General features: G+C 36.9%; 1 protein-coding gene across 1 annotated transcript in view; it reads left to right on the top strand.

The window, feature by feature from the left end:
* LOC122747980 (regulatory factor X associated protein) overlaps window positions 1-24,452 on the top strand; it is a 96,585-nt gene extending 72,133 nt beyond the window's left edge. Inside the window, 7 exon segments of the mRNA XM_043993732.1 lie at window positions 13,470-13,573; window positions 17,411-17,473; window positions 17,476-17,560; window positions 17,563-17,717; window positions 17,720-18,502; window positions 20,846-20,953; window positions 23,132-24,452. Coding sequence (XP_043849667.1) covers window positions 13,470-13,573; window positions 17,411-17,473; window positions 17,476-17,560; window positions 17,563-17,717; window positions 17,720-18,502; window positions 20,846-20,953; window positions 23,132-23,245 — 1,412 coding nt within the window. The 3' untranslated portion in view covers window positions 23,246-24,452.
* The last annotated feature ends 434 nt before the right edge of the window (window positions 24,453-24,886 follow it).

The following is a 24,886-nucleotide window of genomic DNA, read 5'->3' as shown; positions in this document are numbered from 1 at the left end:
GAAATGAGCAGAACCAGGAAAGGAATTCCCATGATAATCCCAATAATGTAAAGGGGGAAAATGGTAAGATTAAAGAACTCTGATCAATGCAGTGACCAATTATGAATTAAGAAAACTCTCTGATGCTAGAGAGTGCCAATCACCTCTTGCCAGAAAGATAATTGACTAGAAATGCAGAATGTGATATTAATTTTCAGACAAAACTGGTGTGTCAAATTGTTTTGCTTATTATTATTTATTAAAAAGATTGGGCTTCTATGGGGTACCAAGGAAGGGAGGGAATGAGTAGTGATAGAGAAAAGGAAGGAAGGAAGGAAGGAAGGAAGGAAGGAAGGAAGGAAGGAAGGAAGGAAGGAAGGAAGGAAGGAAGGAAGGAAGGAAGGAAGGAAGGAAGGAAAGATTTTGAAAAACTTTTAAAATGCACATACAAAAATAAGAGAGTTCAGAAAAGGATATAAATGGGTCAATTTTATAAGTACCATGTTAAATTCAACGTTTGGTATAGAAGAGGAATACATAGAAGATAACTAATGTGTTAACCTAGATTTGTTTATCTTACATAGCAACACTCATTTTCACCTAGGTGAGAATAATAACCTTATATATCTTCTAGGAAGGAGAGTAGCCTGTCAAGAAGGCCAAGTATTTTAAATCAATTCATTCCTCCAAATAAACAGGTGAAGAAGGCAACTGTCTTTCTCAACTCTGTAGCATACAAAAGAAAAGCCAGAAGTCTTTTTGAAAAGAATGCCAGGGGCAGCTAGGTGGTGCAGTGGATAAAGCACCGGCCCTGGATTCAGGAGTACCTGAGTTCAAATCCAGCCTCAGACACTTGACACTTACTACCTGTGTGACCTTGGGCAAGTCACTTAACCCCAACTGCCTCACCAAAAAAAAAAAAAAGAAAAGAAAAGAATGCCACTCCAATTTTACACTTATCTGGCTTGGATGTGATTATATTCACAACAGATTATGAAGGATAAATAAGCAAGGAAAGTTCTATAATTAATGTAAAACTCAGAACTGAAGACAAGATTCCAGATGTAGTCTGAACAGGACAGAATATGGAGAGACCATAACCTCTTTTCTACCAGAAGGTATACCTTTCTTTAATGTAGCTCAAGGTCACATTTGCTTTTTTGGCTGTTATAACTCATTGTCAACTCTTATTAATTTTACAATTCATTAAAACTCTCAAATATTTTTCAGAAAAACTGCTGTTTAACCAAACTTTCTCATCAGTGTCCCATGTTTCTGACTTTATCCTACTTCCTCCTGCCAAAAATAGAACTTATGTCTGCTGGATCGGCTTCAATGATATTATCCTCAACTAAGTAACAATGAGTGCAAATAAGTTAGATAAACAACTCTAGTCTAAGGCATTAGCCTACCAGTATGTATTCTCCTATACCAAAGAATGCCTTAACTCAGGTTCCAGAAAGCCTTTAAAGAGAGCAATGAAACATTTTTTAGATATTAGGGGAGATATTTTTTTGATAGATAGGACTTTCAGGGCCCCCCAAATGCTGCCATTTTTATCTGTTTCTAGGACTAGCCCTGTCCTGTAAGTGCCCTCCAAATAAGCTATTCTCATTAGTGTATAAAGAAGATTTGGCCTCTGATAACTCCAATTTCAAACATTGTTGTATATAATTTTTTCCATAGCTATTATTATTTTAAGACTGATGTTAAGGTCCAAGTCTCATGACTTTGTAGCTAGACGTTGGAATGAATAGAACACCAGGCATGGAATCAGAAAGAGGTACTGAGTTCAAATCCTACCTTAGACTTACTGGCTGTGTGACTCTGAACAAGTCATTTAACCTCTATGGGCCTCAATTTCTTCATCTGTAAAAAGGAAATAACAATACCACCTATCTCCCAGAATTGTTGTGAGGATCAAATGAGATAATAATTATGAAATTATCTATAATAATTAGCACAGTGTCTGGCATACAGTAAGTGCTATGTAAATGTTACCTATTATTATGACTCCTTGATGGAGAAAATATTTTGTTACAAAGATTTTCATAAATCTTTTGTTCATATTCTGTTTGTAATCCTCCCTTAGTTTTATCCCTGAATGACCTCAGGATGACTTTGCTAAGATGAATATCTTGCCAAATTTTTTTTAAACTGGTTTTACTTTTCTTCCATTGCTTTACGAGGCCATATTTTTCATAATCATTCATCATCTATCTTCATAAAAAGCAAAAATTCATAACATTCATACTAACATTCGACTAGTGTTGCCACCAATGTTGCTATATAGCAATGAGACATGAAATACAACTGCTTCCAAATAATTAAAAATGTTTACCACACAGAGGGCAATTGAGAGAAGGCTACGGTGAATGTGATCAGGCTGTCACCTATAACCAATGAGGAACTATGAACATAACCAGGAACAAAAAACATCAGGAGGGAATTGTATGACAGGAAGATAAGATGAGCATGTGACAAAAATGAGGGAGGACAGGAGGATTGCTAAAATGCTTCACAGGCAGATTCAAGAAAGCAAGGAAGCAGGGGTAGCTAGATGGCACAGTGGTAAAGCACCAACCCTGGATTCAGGAGGACCTGAGTTGAAATCCAGCATGCAACAATTGACACTTACTAGCTGTGTGACCCTGGGCAAGTCACTTAACCCTCATTGCCTCGCCAAAAAAGAAAGGAAGGAAGGAAGGAAGGAAAGAAGGAAGGTCTCCAGAACATTGGGTAGACCTGTTGTAGCAAACTTGAGAAGATAGGAGGTTCCAACGGGAAAATTCCAAATCAATTGAACCATAGACATATTTTAATATTTGGATATTCATACTTATTTCTGAATATAATTGGTCTTATTAAGCAATTATAAAAAAACTTTATTAGTGGCAAAGAATTGGGAATTGAGGAATGGCTAAATAATTTGTGGTATATGAATGTAATGGAATACTATTGTGCTATAAGAAACGATGAGCAGGAGGAGTTCAGAGAAACCTGGAAGGATTTACATGAACTAAGGAACAGAACCAGGAGAACATTGTACACAGTAACGGTAACATTTTGTGATGAACATTGGGGATAGCCTTGGCTCTTCTCAGCAGTGCAATGATCCAAAACAGTTTCAAAGAACTCATGATAGAAAATGTTCTCAACATCCAGAAAAAAGAACTATGAATTATGAATGCAGATTGAACCATACTTTTTCTAATTTTGGACTGTTTTTTTCCTTCTTTTTTGAGCTTTTTCCCTTGTGCTCTGATTTTTCTTTCACAAGATGACTAATGTAGAAATATGTTTAATGTGATTGTACGTATACAACCTATGTCAGACTGCTTTCCATCTTGGGGAGGAGGGAAGGAAGGGAAGGTAGGAGAAAAAAGTTTGGAACTAAAAGTCCTGTGAAAATAAATGTTGAAAACTATCCTTATATGTAACTGGAAAATAATAAAATACTTTTAAAAAATAAAACAGAAAGATAAAAGTGTCAAAAAAAACTTTATTAGACAAAAAATGTTGTAAAATTCTCAAACCACTATTTTAGACCTTTTTCAAAAAGGTTCATCATTATTCAAAAAAGGATTTCTTAATTCATTTTTTGTTTCTTTGAAAAGAATTGGTTTCCTTGTATTATTCAAGATCACGCTTAAATATTGTAAGCATTTCACTTGAACTATTTATTTTATAATGTTCTAATAAGATATCAAGATTATTTGCATTTAAATTACCCTTCCACTATAGGATCATGATGATATTAGATTGTTTTAGTGAAATTTTCCAATATTATTCATTTTACAGAATAAATTTTCACCTAACAATTTAAAAGTATATAGCAATTTTCCTTACTTGTACAACAAACATTTATAGCTCTATATCTTGACTGTGTCATTTACAAAATGCAAGTGAATGAGTGGCATTGATTCTAAGAAAAAACATGCAACTTTGTTCTGAGAAAAGTCAAGGACATAGGGACAAAATTTATTTTTATATTTCCATAGTTATTAAGCATGAATATAGTCAGCTAGTTCTTGCTCTAACATTCTTATTTAATTTTGCCCCCCCCCCAAGACTGGTCTTACTGTAAATGAGTTACTGAAGATGATGACATACCCTAAAGTACAGAGTTTTTACCCCATAAAGTGGTTAAGTGCCAGAAATGGCCAGTAGGTAAACATTATTTTTTAATATTCTTCATATCCTTTTATTTTTCATATAATTAAACAGAACCAAATGGTTGATGTTCCCCAGTATTTGCTTATCTGTTGCTTCTCTTGAAAGAAGCCTATTTATATTGCTAATAGCTTAGTTTTTTAAGTATGCTTTTCCATTAAGTAAGCTATTAACACCAAGTCACTGTTCTGGGAGTAGGGTGCCATATATTAATAAGCATTGTGCATGAATGCTTTTCAATCATGCCCTCAGTATTTGCACATACCTGCTCTACGCAGATATTTCCAAAAGAAATTCCTTACAGTAATTTTGCACAAAGTATGTAGCTCATATATGGGTCTTTTTTTAGTGAGGCAATTGGGGTTAAGTGACTTGCCCAGGGTCACACAGCTAGTAAGTGTTAAGTGTCTGAGGCCAGATTCGAACTCAGGTACTCCTGACTCCAAGGCTGGTGCTCTATCCACTGTGCCACCTAGCTGCCCCCACTCATACATGGGTCTTAATGACTCCTACAAATCATTAATATAGTTGTTTTAATCTCTTCAGAGAGGTGCTTCATATGAAAAGACAAGGGGAAAAAATCAGTTTTCAACAAGTAGAATGAAGGGATTCACCAGGTTCCTGAAAATTACTGACTTCCACCTTCCCCTATCACCAGACAAGGCTGTGTACTGCATATTATTGATTCCTTACTAATTTCTTTGTCCTTTCACATACTAGAAATACAGATTCTAGAAATAATTACAGTGTATTGCTTACTAGAAAATTCTTTTTCCTTCTTAAGAGAGATTATTATTCTTTGTTCTCCCCTTGAGACATCATCAGTTACCTTCTACATAAAGGGGTATTTGAGTTTTCTTTGGATTTCTCCTAACAACAGATTTCAATGACAGACTAGAGAAACTATCCTGAGTTTGAACCCCAGTGGTAAAAATTGTCTTCTTTATTGATCCTGTAGTCACCTACTATGGTGTGTGAACTTACACTGCTGTTTTCTGTCCATTCTCAAATAGGACCATGACATCAGGGAGGTGACATCATGACTTTCAGTGAATTGGATTTAAGTGAGGGAGGGCTTTGCAAAGTCACCAGCCTTACTCTCTCCCTCAGAGCCATCTGGGTCCAGTGGCAAGATATACATGAGGATGACTGGAGATGGCCCTGAATGTTTAAGACAATTGGTGTTAAGTGACTTGTCCAGGATCACACAGCTAGGAAGTATCTGGAGTCAGCTTTGAACTCAGGTCCTCCCAATTTCAGGACCATTGTGCCATTTAGCTGCCCCACTTAAACTGTAGGAGAGATTTAAATGCCTATAATCACTAATATCCCCAAGTCTGAAACCAGTAATTGCTATATTCTCAGGGGGATGCTGAATTGAAAGAATTCATTGAGAGAAAGTATAGGCACTAAAAGGAAAGTTGGCCTCATTTTTCACTCAGTATCTTTTTTCTTCTTTCTTAGAATTAAAGTATATATGGCAAGGAGCATACTTATCTTTAAAAATGTGTATATGCTCAGTACTTGCCAATAAGATATTTCACACTTGCTTTGTCTATGTAGACCCTGAAACAACGTTTTTTTAACTAGACTTTTATATGATGCATTATTGTGGTCAGAGGAAACAGGGCTATGTATGTCTTTTTGTTTGTTTGTTTTTCTTTTCTTCTTTTTATTTTTTCGGGGCAATGAGGGTTAAGTGACTTGCCCATGGTCACACAGCTAGTAAGTGTCAAGCATCTGAGGTCATATTTGAACTCAGGACCTCCTGAATGCAGGACCAGTGCTTTATCCACAGTGCCACCTAGCTGCCCCCAGGCTATGTATCTCAAAGCAAGATAAGCTCTTCATTTAGGTGCAATGTCAGCAAGTACTATTGTTTGAGTGTGAAACTAATAGAATCTTCACATTGCAGTCAAGATTAACTAGACAGCTAGGTAGCTAAATGGTTAGAGATTTGGAATTAGGTATAACAATGATAATGGTGGTGGTGGTGGTGACAATGACCAGAATTTACTTAGTGCTTTATGATTTGCAAAGCACTTTACAAACTTCTCATTTTATCATTATAACAACCTTGTGAGGTAGCTGCTATTATTATCTTCTATTTACAAATGAGGAAATTGAGACTGGCAGAGATTAAGTCATTTGCCAAGAGTTACTATACATGTATGTTTGGGAGTTGTAAATCAGTTTCACAGGACCTAATAAAGCTTGAATAACCTGTTTATTCGTAGATGTTCTGAACCCACAGAACTGAGAATTAAGAAACTGAACCATAGGTAAACTTACTAAGTTATAGAAAACCCATAATCCTCTTCCTTGAACAATATGCCACTTGTAATTGTTGTTAGTGGTGGTGCTAGTGATGGTGGTGGTGGTGGTAGTAGTATGAATTAGCTAAGATCCAAGAGTCTAGTAAGTATCTGAGGTAAGTTTTGAACTTAGGTAGTTGGGTAGCACAGTGGATAGAATGCTGAATCTAGAGTCAGAAGGGCCTGAGTTCAAATATGTCCTTATGCATCCTGTGCAAGTCATTTAATCTCTTCTAGCTGACGAATGGGGACAATAATAGCACCCAGGGCTTTGGTGAGGGTAAAATGAGATAATAAATTATAAAGTTGGATTGGTAACATTGTGAAAGTATCTCTCTTGTATGTGTATAGTTGTATGCATTTTTTTTCTTCCATTACAAGGTGAACCTGGAGAGCAGAGAGTGCTTTTGTCTTTATAGTCTCAAAACTTAGGACAGTGCCTGGCACATATTAAGTGTTTAATAAATGCTTGTTGGGGCAGCTAGGTGGTGCAGTGGATAGAGCACCGGCCTTGGAGTCAGGAGTACCTGAGTTTAAATCTGGCCTCAGACACTTAACACTTACTAGCTGTGTGACCCTGGGCAAGTCACTTAACCCCAACTGCCTCACTAAATAAATAAATAAATAAAAATAAATGCTTGTTAATTGATTGACTTACTGAAAGTACATTAGAATCATCAAACTGTAAATGTTTTAAATTGTTAAGGGATTTTCTTTCAAAGGCAAATACAGATGGGTTGCAGACTGCATCCTTATAGAGAATATCCAAATCAACAAGACAAATAGATCCATCTGTATATTTGAGTACTAATGGATTTTATTTAGAGCTACTTAGTTCAATCTTGGGATAAATAAGTGATATAATTACATATATGAACTTAACGGTCCTGATGGAGCTGAGAAAAAAAGAGAGAATTTATCAGTTTTCTCTAGTATGATCTGAGAAGAGATGCTTTGATTCTGGATAGTCCCAGTTTCTTAGCCAAAAATATATCTACTCTAAAGAAGTGAAATTTGACAACTCATAGATTGAAATGTATTTCAGAAACATCTAATTCCTTTATCTTGAATTCTATGTTTACCAAGTGATAATTACATACATAATTTATTTAGTCTCATGATTAGACCAGGAAGGTCTCCTAAGTAGAGGCCTCCATTTCATTTATATTGCTGATGATTGACTTTTAGGAATATACTAGACATGTATGTTTGAGAGCTGTAAGCTAGTTTTCACAGCATCTAATGTTCTGAACCCACAGAGCTGAGAATTAAGAAACTGGACCATAGGTGGACTTACTAAATTCTAGAAAACCCATAATCCTCTCCCTTGAACATGCCAGTTGTAATTATTGATGGTGGTGGTGGTGGTGGTGGTGGTGGTACTGGTAGTAATCATCATAGTTGTTATCATAGTCACAGTAGTGGTGGTGGCAGTAGTAGTAGTGGTAGTTAGCTAAGATCCAAGAATGGACTCAAAAGACTCTCCATGGACAACATCCACATCAATTCATCCAACAAAGAAGCATTAAACAAAAGACAGAGTCATGTGTATTTATATATAGTAGTAATAGTTAAGTAGTAATTCTGGTAGTAATTCAGGACCAGGTAATTACCACCAGAAATTACAGAACAGTTATCCTGAAGGAACCTGGATTTATTGATGAATGCAGATTAAGCAAAGAAAAGGGAGAAACTGTGTAACATCTCTGCAAGCTGCAAAAATTTAGCACCTAGGCAAAGAATTGGAAATTGAGAGAATGCCCATCAATTTTGGAATGGCTAAACAAGTTGTGGTATGATTTTGATGGAATTCTATTGTGCTGTAAGAAATGATGATGGGGATAATTTTTTTAAAAAAACCTGGGAAAACTTAAATTAATTGATACAAAGTGAGGTGAGCAGAACTAGAACATTGTACACAGTAACAGCACTATTGTAGCAATAATCAACTGAAAGATTTAGCTACTCTGATCAAGACACTAGTTCATCAATTCTTATTTCACAGATGGATTTCATCATAATCATATATCAGAATTTATTTAGCTATTCTCCAATTGAGGGGCATCTATCATTTTAGTCGATCTGATAAGTATAAGATGACAACTCAAAGTTATTTTAATTCACATTTCTTATCAATAATGATTTAGAAAATATTTTCATGTAACTATATATAAATATATATGTTTTTCATTTCTTCATCAAAAAACTACCTGCTTATATCCTTTGACCATTTATCAATTGGGGAATGACTCATATTCTTATAAAACTGATAAAGTTCTTTATATATTTGAAAAATAAGACCTTTATCTGAGAAACAAAGAAATTATTATTAATAACCTATGATTTGGGGAGATTCAGAGTTCCCCCCTTTTTTCTAAAGTCCTGATTTCAAAAGTTCTATCTCTTGAAAAACTTTACTAATAATGAGATTGGACTAACTTTCTTAACAATCTTGTTCAGACCCTACTAAGGTGGGGAAGCCATTGTGCTCTACTCAGGTTTGGGTGGGGATAAATTCTTTCAATAGATTGCCCAAGGCTGGGGGTAACTTAGAAGTAAATGACATAATCAAAGTTCATTTGAATAGGTTCAGCTGTTCATTGTAATATTTATTCTCTGATTAATTATTAATCAATCAAAACAAAACAAAACAAAATTATTAACCAATCAGAGTGGATTGCCACCTCTTCCAATGGGCATATAAGCCATGAACCCACTGCCATGATGGTCTTTTGTCTATGAGACAGATGGCCAAATGACCATCATTTTATTAAAATGTTGGTATCATTAATAAAATGATTAAATTACCCAGAAATTTTGTCTCTCAAACCTTTTAAATGTCATTACTTTCTATGAATTTTCCCCCCAATTTTCTGCTTCCCTTCTAATCTTGGCTACATTGGTTTTATTTGAACAAGAACTTTTTAATTTAATAAAATTAAAATTATCCATTTTATATATCACAACTCTCTCTCATTTCTGTATAAATTGTTCTCCTATCCATGAGTTTGATAGATTATATGTTCCATGTTCTTCTAATTTATTTATGATAGATAGCTTCTTTTATATCTTACATGTGTCCATTTTTACCTTATCTTGGAAAATGGTGTAAGATACTGGTCTATGTCCAATTTCTGTCAGACTGCTTTCCAGCTTTGCCAATCTTTTTTTTTTTTTATTAAATAATAAATCATTCTCCCAAAACCTTAATTTTTTACATTCGTCTAACATAAGGTTACTATAATTCTTTACTACTGTGTATTGTATATCTAATATGTTCCACTGATTTACCTTTCTATTTCTTAGCCAGTACTGGACAGTTTTTATATTTACTTAATTATAATATAGTTTGAGGTCTGGTACTGCTAAACCTCCTTCCTTTACATTTTTTCATTAGTTTCTTTGAAATTCTTAACCTTTTGTTTTCCAAATGAATCTTATTATTTTTTCTAACTGGATACAATAATTTTTAAATTAATTTCATGAGGATGGCATTGAATAAATATAGATTAGTTAAGTAATTGACATTTTACTATATTGTCTTTGCCAACCCATAAACAATTATTTAAATGACTTCATTTGTATAAAGTGTTCTATAATTAAGTTCACATAGTTCCTGGGTCTATTTTGACAGATATCTTATACTGTCCATAATTATCTCAAATGGTCTAAAACATTATTGAATAATATTGGTGACACATAGTGTAGTTTCCCTGTTTATCTCTTTTAACTAAATATATTTAGCTTTAACTTTGTCCAAGATCATGATTGCTATTTTCTGCTTTTTTTACATCAGCTGAAGCATAATAAATTCTATTCCAGTTCTTTATTTTAACTATTTGTGTATCTCTCGTTTTTCATTGTTTCTTGTAAGCAACATATTGTCAAGTTCATATTTGTAATCCATGATGCTATTGGTTTTCATTTTGTGCATAAATTCGTCCTATTCACACTCAGTTTTAATGATTAGTTGTGTATTTCCCTCCATCCTATTTTCCCTTACTATCCTTCTCACCCTATTTATCCTATCCCTATTATTATTTCTAACTACAATCTAGCCCTCCTATTCCTTAATTACCCACTTTTCTAAGGGTACTTCCCTTATCATCTCCCTCCACCCTCCACCTTAATCTGTATAGGCCTCTAAGAGTCCCTCTAACTCTCTCCCCCACCCTCCTAGTTCTTAATTTACACATCCTTCTAAAAATCTCTCCCTTATCCTATCCCTTTGCCCTCTTATTTCTTTATAAATATAGAACTATTATACCCTTTTAGATATATATTTTATTCCCTTTTTAACTAATTTCTTATGAGAAATTAGTTCTAACACTACCAGCCCTTCACCCCCACTTACTTCTTCTCTATCAGTTCTTCCTTTCACATCTCATTTGTATGAGATACTTTTTCCTACCCAGTTTTATTTTTTAGAATCACTCCATCATACTCAGCTTAGTCCAAGCCTTTTTTCAAACTACCCAGAAAATGATAGTCACACAAAAGTAAACAGTTTGACCTTATTGAGTCCCTTATAATTTGTCTTTAATGTTTACCTTATACTTCTCCTGTATCTTGTATGTCAAATTTTCCATTAAGTTCTGGTCCTTTTGTCACAAATACCTGAAAATCTTTGTTTATTAAATGTCCATGTTGTTGTTGTTGTTGATGATTATACTTAACTTTGCTGGGTAAGTTATCTTTGTTCACAACTGCAGCTCTTTTACTCTTTGAAATATAGTTTTCTAATACCTGTGTTTTTTTTATTATAGAAGCTTCTATGTTTTATGTGATCTGGATTGTGGCTCTATATTTAAATTGGGTTTTTTTCTTATTGTTTATAATATTTTCTCCTTGACTTTGGAGCTTTGAAACTTGGCTTTGATATTCCTGTGAGGTTTGGGGTTGGGGGCGGGGGTGGGGGGGGTTGGTAAGGCAATTGGGGTCAAGTGACTTGCCCAGTGTCACACAGATAGTAAGTGTCAAGTGTCTGAGGCCGGATTTGAACTCAGGTCCTCCTGATTCCAGAGATGATGCTCTATCCACTGTATTACCTAGCTGCCCCTCCTGTGAGTTTTCCTCTTGAATCTATTTCAGGTGGTGATGAGTGGACTTTTTTCTATTTTTGCTTTACCTTCTTGTTCTAAAACTTCAAGGCATTTTCCCTTAATAATTTCTTGTAATATTGAATAAAGATTCTTTTTTTTTTGGTAACTTTGAGGTAGTCCAACAATTCTTTTATTATCTCTCCTGGATCTATTCTCTACATCATTTTACTAATGAAATATTTTCACACTTTCTCCTATTTTCCTTATTTCTTAAATTTTGTTTTACTTTTCCTTGTTGTCTTATAACATCATTAGCTTCCTCCTAGCCACTTCTAGTTTTCAAGGAGTTATTTTCTTTCTTAAATGTTTGGATCTCTCTTTTCAGTTGGTTGCCTTTCTTTTCATAATTGTTTTGATTTTCTTGGATTGCTCTTTTTTTTTCCTGGCTTTTCCTCAATCTCTCTCATTTGATTTTTGAAGGCCTGTTGCTGTTCAAAAGCTTCTTGAGAGAAACAGAAAGGATAAGGATTCTAAATTCTATCTGATTCTCAATGAGAGCCGAATTCACAGGCTGTTTCGTTACTACAAGACCAAGAGAGTGCTCCCACCCAATTGGAAATATGAATCATCCACAGCCTCTGCTCTGGTTGCATAAATTTTTGTTTATGTACTAAAATAATAAAATCACATCTAGATGAAAAAAATAAAATAAGTGCCATGGGATTGGTAGATGATTAAAAGACATGACATTTTCAGATGAAAGAATCAAAGCGACCTAGCCATATGGAAAAAAAAAGCTCTAACTCACTATTGATTGGAGAGATTCAGGTCAAAACAATTCTGGGTACTACCTCATGCCTATTGGATTGGATAATAGGACAGCAGAGGGAAATGACAAATGTAGGGAATATGGGGAAAATGAGACATTAATATACTCTTAGTAAAGTTGTAAACTGATTCAAACATTCTGTAGAGCAATTTGGAACTATGGCCAAAGAGCTATAAAACCATGTATACTCTTTAACCTAGTAATACCACTACTAGACTGGTAGCCTAAAAGATTAAAAAAAAGTTACATTCAAAATTGAGGAAATGCCCATCAATTTGGTAATGGCTGAACAAATTGTGGGATGAGATTATGATGGAACACTATTGTGCTACAAGAAATGATGAGCAGGATGCAATCAGAAAAACCCAGAAAGACATACATGAGGAGATACAAAGTGAAATGTACTGTATAAAAAATAACAGCAATATTGTAAGATGATCTGCTGTGAATGACTTAGTTATTTTCAGCAATACAATGATCAAAGACAACTCTAAAGGACTTATGAAAAATGTAATCCATCTACAGAGAAAGAATTGATGGTTTCTGAATACGGATTGAAGCATAATTTTTTTTAGTTCCTTTTTCTAAAGTTTTTTTTGATCTGTTTTCTTTCACAACCTGACTAATGTGGAAATGTTTTGCATGACTAAACATGAATAACTTAAAAAATAAAGGAGTGACTTTTTTATTTCAATATCTTCCTCTGTGTATGAACCCAGATCTTCTGTCTCCCCTTAGTAGCTGTCTATGTTTGGGTTCTTTCTCATTTGTTTACTCATTTTAATTTTATTTTTAGCAGCCTATTATTATAATCAGGTTCTAGTGTCAAGATGTAGGGAATGAGGGAATGGTGCAGCAGGTCTCAGAGCCTTCTTACTGTACTTTCCTGAGATCTGTCCCAGGGCCCAAACTGAGGCACTACTAACTAAGCCATGTCTTGGGTCCCCAGTCATACTTTTCCACAGAGTTCGTACTCCCTGAGATCCCTCTGACAGCCACAAATTTCAGCTCTCCCCTCTTCCCTGGAACCAAAACCAGGGACTCCACTCTCCTGAAAGTGCCCACAGAAAGCAGGGTTCCTGCCCCTCTGTGACTGCACTCACTGGGCTTGTGCTCACTCCTCACCCATAGCTGCAGCCTGGACTACATCTAGTCAACACAGCTGGGCCTGGCAACAGCAGAAAGTCCTTCAATCTTCCCCTGCTCAACTGTCCAATTCCCATACTGTCCATGAGGTAAAAGTTCCTGAGGCCAAGGCTGTGGTCCAATGGAACTGCCTCCGGAGCTAGTTATTTCTTGATTCAGTGGATCTGCCTGCAGATGTTTGCACTTCACTCAGGCCAAACCTCCTGCCCCTGGAGGTGGCAAATTTCCTGAGGTCCTCTCAAGTTGTCTTGGGAGAACAGCTGCTTTACCTTGATTTTTATTTATTTCTACCACTCTACTTTTACTTTGATGTGGTGTTCTATCTTTTTTGTGGAGTAAATTTGGAGAGCCTGGAATTTTCTGACCTACGCCATCTTCCCAGAATCCTCTATCACAATTTCTTGCATGAAAACCATTGTTGGTCATGTGTAATAACCAATTTACATACTCCCAAATATTTTCCTAATGACCTTTCAGTTATCTATAATTTAGATTCTTTAGAGATTGTGGTATCCCATAATTCTCATTTATATATAAGATGTAGGAAAATATTAGTTTCGAAAAGATGGGCTTCAGTGTTTTTGTCATGAACCCCCAATTCAAAGTCAAAAGTCCACCTAACATTGCAGGGAACCTCCCTTATTTTCCCCTAATATTATTACAAGTAGAGCAGTGGGCTTTACCTCCAGTTATCCCTCACTCTTGCCATGTGACTGACCATCTTATTTTTCACTTAGATTTTCATTTGATGGCATCTTTGATGGCAGTTGTTATTCAAAGCCCATAGATGATTATATGGCACAGTCTTATCATATTACCATGTCCCTCTCAATTACACCAATTTTGATAATCATCTAATTCTTCAGAAACTATAGTATTCCATGACTTGCAACCATATGACAAAACTGGTTGAATATCGATTAAAAAGATAGATTTTGTTTAAGCTTAGGAGCTTTAAATTTAATTTGTGGGTGATTGGGCCAAATTGTTTTGAGTAGTTTATGAATCTTTTCTAGGATGCTTAGCAGAGTGTAGAAGCTTAATGTAACCAACTCAGTATCATACACAAACAGGAGCATCTAGAGGACTTCACCTTCATAAGAAATCCCTCTTTAGTTTGGACTCTTTATGTAGATTTTATTTGAAAAGGATTTTATTGAGCACCAAGTCACTATAAAGTATCTTTAGCAAAATCTATAGCAATGCAATAAAGGACTTTTTCTACCTTTCAAAAACAGACTGAAAGATAAATGTATATAACTCTTTAAATCAAGAAGTAGGTAGGCCTAGTGGATAAAGCACTAAACTGTAATCAGAAGACATATGCTTGAATCCTGCCTCAAATTCTTAAGTATTTGTGTGATTTTAGAAAATTTACATTAACTCTCAGAATCTGTGTTCTATTTGTAAAATGCAAACAATATACTTTACTATCTACCACACAGGATTATTATGAAGAACGTTATGTACAAACCTTAAAACTCCATGTAAATGATTATATTGTTATTTACATTTAAAGATATATCATAATATGATATTGAACTGGATGATTCAATGAGTTAGTCCACATATACGTACATAAATATACGTGTGCATATATGCATAGATGCACAGAAAGACAAACAGAAACTAGACAGATATTGATAATTTTAACCAGGCACTACAGGTGGTCAATAAGTTTGGTGCAGAATTGAGTACAAAAAAAAAATCTTTACATTTAGAATAGTAGATACTTAATATTTAGTTAACTAAGGGAAAGGAGCTACAGGACTTAAACAGAGAAACTGTGCAGACAAACCAAAAAGTTTGCCAGAACCTAGAGTTTAATCACATTATGATTTCATTCTTTTGTTTAATGCATTCATATTTATCAATATAGCATACAAACTCATTCAAAACTGGAGAAAAGACATTTTAGGGTGTTTATGATAGCTGTTTTTAAGTATGTGAAGAACTGTCAAGTCAAAGAGGGATAATATTTGCACTGCTTGACCTCAAAGGAGAAGAAATTGGAAAAATGGATAGAAAATTTAGAGGGGCAGATTTGGGCTTCATGTAAAGTTTAATAAATGCTTTATCTATTTAATCCAATGCTCTCATTTTACCATTGAGGTAACTAAGGCCAAAGGAAGTTGACTGGCTAAAGGTCATACATGTAATAAACACCAAAGGTAGAATTTGAACCCAGATCTTCTGACTCTGGGGATAGTGCTAATTTCAATGTGAAACTTTTGTTCAAAGGAATCCTACACAGGTGTGGGTTAAGTATGGGTATAGATTGCCTCTGAGGTCTCTTCCAATTCTTAGATTCTATGAAATGTTTTTTTAGTTCATTCCTAAATCAAATACAAATTAATTATCCAAATCTTGGTTTCCTCTTGCAATAGCAATAATTGATTGTATGTATCCTAGAAATATTTGTTGAAAGACTGAATTCCAAATGACAAAATCAAGGACATTTTTATATTGCATAAGAAGCTGAGGAATGAGAGTACAATGCACTGAAGTGGGTGAACCGGGTACACATGGAATCAGTGTTGGTGACTTAGCATTCAAGATACCATAGCATTATACTCCGCATTTGGAGTTCCAGAGATAAATGGAAGAAGGGAACATCTTGGGGGTAGTACCAACAGATATACAGAAAAACTGACAGTTGGCTAAAAGTTGGTGCTGATGCCTTTTCATTCTCTGGCATCCTTTCTCTTGACTTGCTGATCTTTGCTCTAGGCCATGTTGTGGGTGCTCTGTCTTCTGCTGAAATTTGAAACCCTAAGCAAGGAACCTCCTTTCACTAATATAGGTCTAACAGTTACATGGCATCCTGAGAAGCTAAATGACTCATACTGCCAGTTTGTTTGATAGAGATAGGACTTAAAGCCTACTCTCTATCTATTATGCCAAGAATTTAGAATAGTAAAGGTCAAGAAGTGGCTGAAGAGGATAATAAACAGAGATTTGGTTAGTTTTGAGATGAACACATTTTGTCCAACTGTAATCAATATATTATATCTAAAATGTTTTTTTTCCTATTTCCAGGTAGGAATTCGAAACCATTTTTGTCATGGATTGCTTTGACAATCTGGTGAAGTTTATGGACCCTTTCTCATATATTTTTTTAATTTTTAAATTAATTTTTTATTGAAGGAAATGTTAAATTTCAGTTAGAGGTTAGTGAAAATAAAGATGTATTTTTTCCAAGTTCAGATACCCCCTGAAATCTATACTTTTTTTTTTTTTTAGTGAGGCAATTGGGGTTAAGTGACTTGCCCAGGGTCACACAGCTAGTAAGTGTTAAGTGTTTGAGGCCGGATTTGAACTCAGGTACTCCTGACTCCAGGGCCGGTGCTCTATCCACTGTGCCACCTAGCTGCCCCGAAATCTATACTTTTAGGGGGTCCAAGGATCTCAAGTTGAGAACCTAGCTGTAGGGAAAGTTGGGGAAATTATGAGTACTATGCTTTATAATTTAGTAAATGGATAGACGCAGTAGGGGAAAAGAAGAAGCAAAATGGTCCCAAACCACTAATGCTAACCACAGGTAGGAGAGGAAGAGGTGTTAAGTTGCAGAAGTTGGCAGAAAGAGGCATTGGAGTTTATTGTTTAATTTAATCTACTTGAATTGCGTTAGGAAATAGGAAACGGATAAGGATTGATATAGGGAACTTCAGGGTAAGGAAATTCCCTCTTCTCGTGCCAAAAAAAAAAAAAACTTTCCTACTTTAAATATTTGGGGAGGAGGGGAAGAACGGTAGAAATAAAGCATTCTTTTCAAAGTTAGAGAAGCAGGGGGGATAAGCAAGATTACTAAACTACCAATAAAGAGAGGCCTAAATAGATAGTTTTTCTTTTGAGGAAAAAAGGGAGAGGTTGGATAGGTGAGAGGTGTGGAGTATGGGCGAGAGTGGGTAAACCAAGAATAAAAGATCAAAGTCCCTGAAATCTGCATTCCCCGGATAGGATTACTAGAGCACATCCGGGTAACGCCTTCCCTACGGATCGCGCCAGTTTCTATAAAGCGGAGGCCACACTGCCGCACATGCGCAATCTCGAGCCTTCCTTCAGGCCGCAGTCCCTCAGACTAGTTGCTTTCTCCCGCCAGTCTTTCAAACGCCCGCTTCTCTTGCACCCTCCTCCTGCTGCCTGGGGCCGCGCAGGCGCACGGAGGAAGGCTGTGTTGAGCCAGACCCTGGACCCTCTCGGGCGCTTCAGGGGGCCGACGTTGAGTCGGGCCGGGCCGGGCCGTTGCAGGCAGAGAGCTGGGTCGTCTGGCCCCGTCCTGCACCCGCGGCACGGAGGCACAGGAGGGCATCGAGCCGGCGGGGACCAGCGCCGCCGTACCCCCGGCCGCTGCTTCCCCAGCCCCGCAGCTCACCCTGCTGGTCATGCAGCCCTGCGGCGGGCCGGAGGAGGCGGCGGGGGCGGGAGCGGCTGCGGGCGCTGTCTTGCGGCCGGTCCCCGCTCGGGCAGCATCAGTGACCCCGACCCCGGCCTCGGTGACCCCGACCCCGGCCTCGGTGACCCCGACCCCGGCCTCGGTGACCCCGACCTCGGCCTCGGTGACCCCGACCCCGGTTCCGGAGGGCGACAGTGCCGCCGGGAACCCCATGCCCCAGTATGAAGTGGCGGGAGATGCCGAGGACGAGGCCGCCGAGGACGAGACGGACCTGCTGGACACCTCAGACCCGCCGGGGGGCGGCGAGAGCACGGCCAGCCCGGAGGAACTGGAAGATGAGGAGACGCACTCGGGCGGCGAAAACGGCAGGGCGTCCGCGGGGGTGGCAGGCGGGGGCGGCGGGGGCAGCGTAAGCAAGACGTGCACCTACGAGGGCTGCAGCGAGACCACGAGCCAAGTGGCCAAGCAGCGCAAGCCGTGGATGTGCAAGAAGCACCGCAACAAGATGTACAAAGACAAGTACAAGAAGAAAAAGAGCGATCAGGCCCTGAGCTTGGCCGGTACTGGGGCCGCGGCCGCAGCAGGCGGGGGAGGAGGCGGCGCGGGCAGCGTCAAGCTCGAGGTACCGCCCCCAGCCCCGTATCCCCGGGCGGCCGGGCGCAGGTGCAGCTGCCCGCGCTGGCTGCGGGCTGTGGCGGGAACTGGCCTCTGCAAAAGTTTATGTAATGTTTGCAAGCTCAGTTTCGCTTAGCGCAGTGGCCGGCATATAGTGAACCTTAAATAAATGCTTATTGACTGATCTGCATCGCCGAGGCTAGTGCTCATGGCCCGGAGTCAGGAAGACCTTTGAGTTCAAATGGAGCCTCAGATGCTAACTTTCGTGACCCTTGGGGCAAGTTAATTAACCTCTGCCTCAGTTTCCTCAATTGCAAAAGGGGGGTAATAACCGTGCCCCAATGGAAGGGTTGTTGAGAGGATCAAATGAGATAAAAATTGTAAAGCACTTAGCACAGTGCCTGGCACATAGTAATCGGCAGCTGTTATTACGATTATTCAGGTGTCCCAAAAGTCTTAGTGAAATTAAAGTTATAAAAGTTTAAATTGCAATTTAAAACTATTAAAGCTGAGAATTGATAGAAGACATTTGGGTCATAACTAAAACAATAATAGCTAACTCACTTATACAGTGAAGTCTTTTAAGGAGTATATACAAGATCTCTTTTTTTTTTTTTTTGCAGGACCATGAGGGTTAAGTGACTTGCCCAGGGTCATACAGCTAGTGTCAAGTGTCTGAGGTCGGGTTTGAACTCAGGTCCTCTTGAATCCAGGGCCGGTGTTCTATCCACTGTACCACCTAGCTGCCCCCTACAAGATTTCATTTTGATAAAATGCTACAGTGAATAGATTGCCAGGCACATCAGAAAGACCCAAGTTTTCAGGCTGTGGGAGCTGCTTGATTGAACCTCTACAAGTCACCTTATTTTATGAGTGACATGATAAGTGACTCAGCAAGTCTTTTTGCCTCTGTTTCCCCATCTGTAAAATGGTGATAACAATACCTACCTCCCAGGGTTACTGTGACAATCAAATGAGGTAAAGATTGTAAAAGTACACAGTGTTAGGCACATAGTAAGCACTATATAAATGTTAGCTGTTTTTTGGGTTTTTTTTTGGTGGGGGAGTGAAACAGTAGTGGTTAAGTGACTTGCCCAGGGTCATACAGCTAATAAGTTGTCAAGTGTTTGAGGGTGGATTTTAACTCAGGGTCCTCCTGAATCCAGGGCCAGTGCTTTATCCATTGCACCATCTAGCTGCTCCCTTTACTTTTCTTTGTATCCCCAGTGCTTACTTAGCACAGTGCATGGCACATATTAGGTGTTTAGCAAATGCTTGTTGACTTATGACATCTGTATAGCACTGCCCTGAACAAGGACTCTGAGGTAGGAAATGCAGGAGTTATGATCTTTACAGTGAGAAAGCTAAGACCCAGATACGATTCTGCAGCAGAATATTTTTGGATTTCTACAGGTTCATTTTTAAGCTCCTTTCCAAATTGATTTAGGAGAAGTAGTCAAGTAGAATGCAGAGTTCTGAACTTGGGATCAGGATACCTGGGTTTAATACCTGCCTCAGATAACTTAGTAGCTATGTGACCATGAGTAAGTCATTGAAAATCTTCAGAACCCAACAACAACAACCAAAAAAAAAAAACAAAACACTGGGAGCAGCTAGGTGGCACAGTGGATAAAGCACCGGCCCTGGATTCAGGAGGACCTGAGTTCAAGTCCGGCCTCAGACACTTGACACTTAGTAGCTGTGTGATCCTGGGCAAGTCACTTAACCCTCATTGCCCTGCCTCCCCCTCAAAAAGAAAATCTTTAGAACCTCATTTCCCTATGGGGATAATATGAAAATATTTGCTTTACATTTATTTTTACATATGCTGGCTCTGTGTAATCTAAAAAGAGTTTGAAGACATGGTCTTTGCCTTCAAAAAGTTCATATCCTTGTTGAGGAGAAAAGATTTGTATATTAAAAATATATCTAACCATGCAGGTTAGCATATGATAGATTTCAAGTTAATGGCAGAGATGTTTAGTTCTAAAGAGAGATCACTGGAGTATTTATGGGAGGCATCATGGAAAAAGGGACACTTGGATTTAGGATTTGAACAATGGATAGGATGTAGATTGGTGGCAAGGAGATGGGCATATAGACAAAGTCAGAAGAAGGATAGGAGCAAAGGTAAAGTGATAGTGAAAAGTTTGTGTAAGGCATAATGTCTAGATCTAGGCCAACCCTCTAGTTTTGAACCTGAGGGCACAAGTCCAGAGAGGTCCAGTGTCAAGATTGTTTAGGGGCACTTTGCGAGATGATGTTTAGATTTGACTGCAGGTGCTAGGAAATACATCAGACTAATGTTTCTTTTGTTTTGTTTTGGGTTTTTTTGTGTCATTAATTCTAGGAAAGCACAGATGGCTCAGCATCCACTGGAAAACAAAGAACTGGTTCTATTGGAGATCGTCCTGCAAGACCTACTCTCTTAGAGCAAGTATTAAATCAAAAACGCCTGGTAAATATGATAATTCCTTTTGCAATATTGAAACAAATTGAAAACATGATTTTTTTTTTGTTCTTACATTTGAGAGGTAACTGAAGCTTCATAAAATGACACTTAAATTTGTTTTATTTACACACACTGGAACCTTGATATAAGACTATCCTTAAGGACCACATCATAGAGTTATCATGTAGGGAAGACAACCTTTAATGGAGTCCTATTTATTAATTAAATCTTTTGGTTATTTGAGAAAAATGGAATCCAGTGTAAACCTGTCATTATGAATTCTACTTTGGTGTTAGTTTCAATGATGTTGGTCTAATATGAGTTCCTCCATGCTTAATTTTTACCTAGTTTCAGGAGAAAACAATATCTCCTCTTCCAAACTTCCTTTTTCTTTCTGATCTTTTTTTTTTTTTTGATCCAGGTACTACTGTTTTCCCAATCTCCTGGATTTGTAACTTCAGTATTAGCCTCAGCTCCTCATTCTCCCTTTCCCTTCACATCCATTCAGTTGCCACATCTTGATATTTCCACCTCTACAACATCTCTAATGAATCCCTACTTTTGACACATTATACTCCTATATAAATGCAGTGGCCACCTATTTGCTCTCCCTGCCTTGGGTTTGGCACTTCAGTCCATCTTCTAATACTGCTTAAAAAAATGATTTTCTTTAAGTTCACATCTGACCATAATCGTTTTCCTAATTGTTCATTCCACCATTTCCTGTAGGAACAACTCTTACGTTTCACTTCTAAAGTCCTGCACAATTTGGTCCTAATCTCTTTCCAGCCATTGTATACTGCTTTCCCTCCTGTACTCCCCAATCCAGCCAAACTGGATATGACATTCTCCCGTGTTTGTGCCTTTGCATTTTCTGTCTTTTAGCCCTAGAATTCACTCCCCCTTCACCAATACCTCATAGAATCCCTCCCTTACTTCAGAACACAATTCAAAAACTACCTTTCTACATGAAGCCTACCCTGATCCTCCTAATTGTTAGTGTCATCCTTTCCAAACTGTTTTGTTGATATAACTACTTTGTGTTTATTCTCTTCAAATTTTTCTGTCTATACTTATTGTCTCCCTTGTTAGAATGTAAAGTCTTTGAGAAAAAATACTATTTCTTCTAATTTTGATCTCTATTGCCTGACACATAGTAGGAACTTAATTAGTGCTTGTTGATTGATATCATATACCTTTGATTAGGTCAGGAGTAGCCTAAATGATAGCAGGTTTTCCAGAAATGTTCATTTTTTGTTTTGGTTTGGTTTATGGGTTTTTTGGCAGGGCAATGAGGGTTAAGTGACTTGCCCAGGGTCACACAGCTAGTAAGTGTCAAGTGTCTGAAGCCAGATTTGAACTCAGGTCCTCCTGAATCCAGAACTGATGCTTTATCCATTGAGCCACCTAGCTGTCCCATAAATGTTCATTTTTATATAGAGAAGCTACTACATTGAAACCCTTGTTGTCAACTGATTATTTGCACATTACAAATTAAATTTTGCATGCAAATTATCTCTCTTAAATTACAATCTTCCCAAATAAAAACAACTAATGTCCTGTTTGCTCTGAGTAATTGATGATGTTATTTTTGATCCTTACAGTATGACATCAATGGCAGAGAGAGTTGTATATTAGAATTTATTTGGAGTAAAGTGTTTTCTTCAAATCTTAACAGATGTGAACCTCTGAATGTGCTATTAGAAATGTATTTCTACATACTCAATGGAACAAGTGTAGTTTGCTATAATGAATGTGTAATTCACTATAAGAAACCCTGGAGTGAAATTTAGAAAATAAATATTTTTTTAAAATAGCAATTATTGCTCTTTATTAATAAAAATTTAATGTTTACATTAAATGTTAAGTGAATAATCATTTTATCATCTGTTTGAAAATAAGGTTTAGGAGGAATTTGAATCACAGAACTAAGTTCAAAAGTGCCTCTAAGACTTAAAATTAGCACCAGACTGTTTTTATTTTTAGTTCCTGAATTTTATTTTTCAGAGTTGTAATGGAACCATGTAGAAAGATGGCATTATTTAATGTCAGAATTAATTTATGTGTAGGTCTCTTTTATGTGGTTCCTAATGTGAAACTATTAACCTGGATGATGCTAGCTTATTAATATTTAAAATGAGTGCACAAATAATCAGAGTTGTACTATTTTTTTCTTCTTTTAAGGCATTATTAAGAAGTCCAGAAGTTGTACAATTTCTGCAGAAACAGCAACAACTACTAAATCAACAAGTTTTGGAGCAAAGACAACAGCAACAGTTTCCTGGAGCATCAGTGTAAAGGGACTAATTGAGGCTATTTACAAGTTTAATATTTTTATATTGAAGAAAAATAAGTTATAGTAGTCAAGTAGAACACATGCATATGATTATCATAAAACATTTTCCTAGAAATACATATATTTGTTTTTTGTGATGGGTTTTTAGACTTTGAGGGAACCTGTATTTTAAAGGAATCTGGTTCTGTGTTATATTTTCAAAACTCCACTTAACTTCATTGTTTTAAAAAACACTTTTCATTAATTTAAAAATTACTCTAAATCTCTCAACAAATTATCAGGCAAAAGATGATAAATATGGTCATTCCTAAGTATTGTTAATGAAGGAAATGAGATAGTTACTTTCTATGGAAGTTGTGAAAGTAATAGATATTGATCTTGAATTGTTTAGTCACTGAGTGTGGCAAGATATCGCTTGGACATTCAGGAGGCCTAGGCTCAGGAATAACCAACACACCTGAACGTGGAATTAACAAGGAAGCAAATATAAAGGGTCTGTATACATATGTAGGAAGTAGGGTGGTAATAATGATCTGCTCTGTGAGACTGAAGTGTGCCCCTGGCTTCAGAAATGTCCTACTGAAACCAAAAGAGGACTTCAGGAAAGAAATTAGAATGAAGAAAATACAGAAGAAACTGCTTGATTCCATTACCTACCATCACACTGTCTATCATATGTCATCTGTTAGATGTGATCTTTGTGGAAGCAGGTATTCTGAAGTGCAGAATTTCTGGTTGGTAGAGATTGTATCTGGCTTACCTAGTTCACCAATTCCCTCATTAAATTGGCACTGATTTTATTACTTATTAATCTTTTTTTAAATGGAAAATTTTGAGAATAGGAGAAAAACTCCCCCTCAGTTGTGAATTATTCAAAAAATTGAGCCAGTTCAAGATTGTTGCTATTGAATAGATGCCCAAAGAATGAAGTGAGATACAAAATTTTATCCTTTCTTCCTAAGATAATAAAACTCAAAATCAGATCTAATCATAGTACCCAAAAGGTCAGAGTAAATATTACCCCCGCACCATGTGCATCCTGATGCCAAATGTGTACCAGTCCGAATTGTACGAAAACTGTTTTTTTTGTAAGTTAGTTTTTAAGCCATGGCCTCTAGAGATGAGGCTCTCTGATATGCATTCAAAGAGTATTCTTCATTTTATATGTATAGGCTTTATAATTATATATTGGTGCAAAATAATAAAATAAAAATTTGTGTACTTTTGAGTTGTACTTTATTCATATATTTAGCTGCTTTAATCTGTAGACAGGGTTAAATTAAATCCATCATTTACTGTCATACTGGTATATGACCCTACTTTTGCCTTTGATAATGAAACAAATTATGATTTTTAACAGTACTCTCCCTTCTCTTTCCTCTATAGCACTCTTTCCTCTATAACATTGCCAGATTAATTTTTCAGAAGTTTAAGTTATTAAGGGTGTGAGATTGTTGTAAAAACCAAATTCTATTCTTTTGTTTAAAATTTTACTTTTTTATTTGTTTTAAATATTATTTGGAATTTAATTTTCTCCAATTACATGTAAAAACCCATGTCAGAAAACCCAAACCTGGGTTGAAGCTTAAGAATGAGGATAGGAGCTTAAAAATTTAGATATTAAGATATAATTCATGGGGTAG

The sequence above is a fragment of the Dromiciops gliroides genome, chromosome 3, assembly GCF_019393635.1.
Source record: "Dromiciops gliroides isolate mDroGli1 chromosome 3, mDroGli1.pri, whole genome shotgun sequence".
In the NCBI taxonomy this organism is placed as follows: domain Eukaryota; kingdom Metazoa; phylum Chordata; class Mammalia; order Microbiotheria; family Microbiotheriidae; genus Dromiciops; species Dromiciops gliroides.
Note: the sequence above shows the minus strand (reverse complement) of the source record. Positions and strands in the feature narration are given on the sequence as shown.